General features: G+C 30.9%; 1 protein-coding gene across 1 annotated transcript; it reads left to right on the top strand.

The window, feature by feature from the left end:
• The first annotated feature begins 1071 nt into the window (after window positions 1-1071).
• LOC105681234 lies at window positions 1072-3716 on the top strand. The gene is made up of 3 exons (XM_012389884.3): window positions 1072-1233; window positions 1318-1396; window positions 3293-3716. The coding sequence occupies exons 1-3, from the start codon at window positions 1190-1192 to the stop codon at window positions 3536-3538; spliced, it is 369 nt and encodes a 122-aa protein (XP_012245307.1). The 5' UTR covers window positions 1072-1189; the 3' UTR covers window positions 3539-3716.
• Window positions 3717-4217: the final 501 nt, after the last annotated feature.

Raw genomic sequence — 4217 nt, 5'->3', positions numbered from 1 at the left:
ACATACACTCTCATGTACAGTGTAAATGTATCACTTCCCTAACAGTAACGTGATTATTAATATTTATTACCTACAAAAAGCTGAAAGTATTTTTTGTAGCTGACACCAGAATTGTAGGATATCTTAACGAAATTATATTCTAAATCTCACATTTTCAAATTTCCACACTTTATCACACTATCAAAGGGTTAAGATGGTGTAAAATGTTAGATATAACATACAATTTCAAAATGTCTTATATAATATACAAATATGAAATAAATAGCTAAATTCCAGTTGAGTTTTGAGGCTATTTGTTTACGTCATCATACACGTGAATGTTAATAGTGATACATGAGGTAAGGAACTATTAGCTTTTTTTATTTATGCTGTATTTATAAAATAATTAAATCAAGGCTGTTCATCTACGTCATCGAACACAAGGCTGTACCAGGGCTCAAATGAAAAGTTTAGACACAATTCTGAACTGGCGCAACAAGCCAGATTTCAGTATATGATCTGAGTGTATATGATTATACGATTATATGATTTGAGTATAAAAGGTTTATAATTTTTAGTAACAATTTATAATAATAATTTTTTAATAGCAGTAATAATTTTATAATTTTTTAGTAGTAGTATAGTAACAAAGTACTTGATCTAATTTTTATTATTCATCAAATAATTTATGATTTACAATTTGTACTCAAAATATAAATATGTATATAATTTATGAATATACGAATTGTAAAACAACTAGATTTGTGCTATTTAGTAAATCATTTAATAAACGCTTTTGTGTGATTAAAAATTCATGTTATATACATATTTTACAAAATTAATAATTAAAGTTAATATAATTTGTTCATTGTTCGAATTAATGAGTCACTGTTGACATTAAGAACATTATATTATTATATATTATATAGAATAATTTATTATTATCTTAACATTAAGAATATTAGACCTATTAATGATAATGATATTTAGATTGTTCTGCAATCTTCCGAACTGTTTACGCACATCGGCGATCAATAAGTAAAAATTTTTAAAACATTAGAAATTTTTATTACAATTAACAATCTTTTTATTTTACTCCAGGTATATTGAACATGCATTGACATATAACTATACCTCTAATATTCGAAAGCAAGATGTTAGCACCGTACTTGCTTCTGTCTACAATTCTGGAAAATTTGGAGTGGATGTGATGTTAGACTACCTAGTTAATAATTATGAAAAAATATATAATTTGTAAGTTGATAAATAATTACACGAAACAATACGCATTTAATTAATGTAGAAAAAGAGAATATTATATACTTGTTTTATTTTCAGTTACGAGGACTGGGATGGTGTAGAAGAATTAATTTCTAAACTGGCATCTCATATTTCAGTGAAAGATCAAATTACAAAGGTATATTGATTAACGTTTAATATGAACATACAGCAGACGTTTATGCATGTAAAAGTGTAAAAATTCCTAGAATGCACATGAAGCTATTCTTTGATTCCACAAATAATGTCATTTTTATTTTTACACTTTGAATTTCTACGATATACTGCAATGGTGACTACTGAAACTTTAACAGTTAGAAAGATTGCAAATAATATTAACATGGAAATGATGAATATTAATGAATCCTAAAGAATTTTTTATCATGACTTGATTTATCATAATGAATTGTGTACATCGAAAACATTAGATAAAAATGTAAGACATATAGTATAATTGGAAATTATTGTTATTCACTCTATTCTTCTAATTTATTGGTAGTACCGATAAATTTTCGTTTATTTCGATCACTACAAGATGCTATAGAATAGCGAATCTTAAAGTGATAACTGATATTTAGCATGAAAATATTAACTTCTTTTTAAAACAGGAATTAAAAAATTATAGAGAAGATAAAACATACTTTCAGAAAAATATACATAAATACTATATATGTCGGGTTCACATTATGATTAGGGTTAGGGGCGTGAAACGAATCTTCGTTGGGATTACACGTTGTCGTTATGCAATAGAGAAGACATGTCGTTATGCAATAGAGAAGACACTCTTCGTTGGGATTACACGTTGTCGTTATGCAATAGAGAAGACACTGACTAGTGCAAATACGATTATCATAGAACTGGACAAGTAACCGTGGTAATTAGATACTCGAGAAACTAATGACAATGATCCTAGGTTCAATAACGAATATAAGATAGAATCCGTGGTCGACGGAATGATAGATGAACGTGCTCACAAAAACTAAGTCGAACGCGTAATATCCACTGGTCGTAAGGGGTTACTCTTTTCTTCGATGAGATCGCGAGAGAGAATGAGTTTCCCGTCCCGATGATGCCACAGAGGAAAACTATAATGGAGTGTGTCTAAGGACACGAGATCATCGGATTCGTCGAGAAAAGCCTTCGCTCAGAAAGTAAGGGAAATTGGCGTTGCTGCTAATTGGTCAATCTCCATATCGGTGCATATCTGTTGTTAGAAAAAGATGCTAGCCGCCCTCGAGGGAAAGTTGCTAGTGGGAGACGTCGTTCGTTGAAAAATAGGTCTCCTCTATCTTCTCATAGTTGGGACAAAGACTGTTTGTTTGAAGGACTTAGCTAAATCTTAAGATTTATAACGGGCCCTCAGGCTAGCTGAACATGTAGGGCGGAGATGTATCGACATCTGGCAATCATCTTACTGAGGCGCATCGACATCTGGCAATCATCTTGCTCGAAGAATAGGGTCTGCGTGTGGCGAGCCACGGGAGAGAAACCGTTGGAATGTTTACTGTCGCGTGCCGCCACAAATATTTCTTTTAAGGAGAGCTATAGAATTACTCCATACCTTTGTTAGACAAAGCGTTCATCCCGTGACCGCGGCTACGTTCGGCAACTGGCTGTCGCCTCGAGCCCAAGCTCATTATCACATATCTCGAACAAATACAATCGGATCAAAAGACGACAATTGTTTAATTACGCCTATGATAGAATCTAGATTACGCTGTTAAGGGATTTACCTGAAGTTCCAAAGGGAAGGCTCCGGTGTCCTTTCATCTCCGACATATATTTATACAAAATTTGTACATATAGCTATAAAACTAAAGGAATAATGCTTGTAAGGATTGAAATACGCGACCAAATGCAAATTTTCAAAATCTTGGCTTACAACATTATAATTTTCAACTCACGACATAGTAATAAAATTGGATCAAAGAAGAAACAGTATATATTAATGTCTTTATTTATTCATTTTTATTTGATTTACTAACAAAATTTCAACAATATATGAATATAATTATTGTTTTAACAAATATTGCAGCTGAACGAGTTAAGTATCAAAGTAGGCAACATCACAAACATAGTAGTAAGCATCAAAGCTGCGAATACATCTGCTTCGAGCAACCTACAATGGTATCGAAATCATTCCAGTGTGATTAATGATTGGTTGAGCGAAATAATTCCTGTTATGCGAGATGCAAATCCAGCTCCTACAGTTGTTGCGAATAACTTAAGTATAATTTCTATGACAGTATTTTCGTTAATCGCTTACATAATGAGTCAATAGATATTACATACATACGTGTATATTAATAAAGGTATATATCATACGTTCTTCGAATGCACATTAATATATATGTATATTAAACAATTTGTAAACTATGTTTTAAATATATTGTGAAATTTAAACAATTAGTATTAACGGTACTATTTTAAAATAAAGTTATGTACATTATTTTATAAATGTAACAATGATTTTTTATTTTCACCTGAATTCTAATTTTCACTCTTCATATTGCAGGACGCAGTATAAAGTAAATAACCACAGTTTAAACAAAAACGATTATGAACTATATTAACGTATAACTCGAACAGGAACATAAGATATAACTTTTAAACAAATACGTGGTGAAATTTTCTCGACCGTACGTAGCACGTAGTTGCGTCTTAGATAGCATTAATTACCGATAGTTGAATCGAATTAACATTTTTTCAGGAACAAATTGATAGTAGAAATGTTTTTGCAGAATCTGATTCCGAGCGATATTTAGAACAAAATAAGCAACTTTGGAAAAATTTTCCACCGGTACTTCTTAAACAAATATCTGTTAAACATAAAAAACATGACTTTTTTTGCACTTCGCTGTATACGTTAGAAATTGTTTGTCGTGAATAAAAGAGTTTCAGAGACAGTTGTATCTAATAAAATTATCTTTAAAATAGGTCCTATTATATTACGATAAGCC

This window comes from Bombus impatiens, unplaced genomic scaffold (genome assembly GCF_000188095.3).
Source record: "Bombus impatiens unplaced genomic scaffold, BIMP_2.2 scf_0667, whole genome shotgun sequence".
Lineage (NCBI taxonomy): Eukaryota > Metazoa > Arthropoda > Insecta > Hymenoptera > Apidae > Bombus > Bombus impatiens.
The sequence above is the reverse complement of the archived record's forward strand: the minus strand, read 5'-3'. Positions and strand labels throughout refer to the sequence as shown.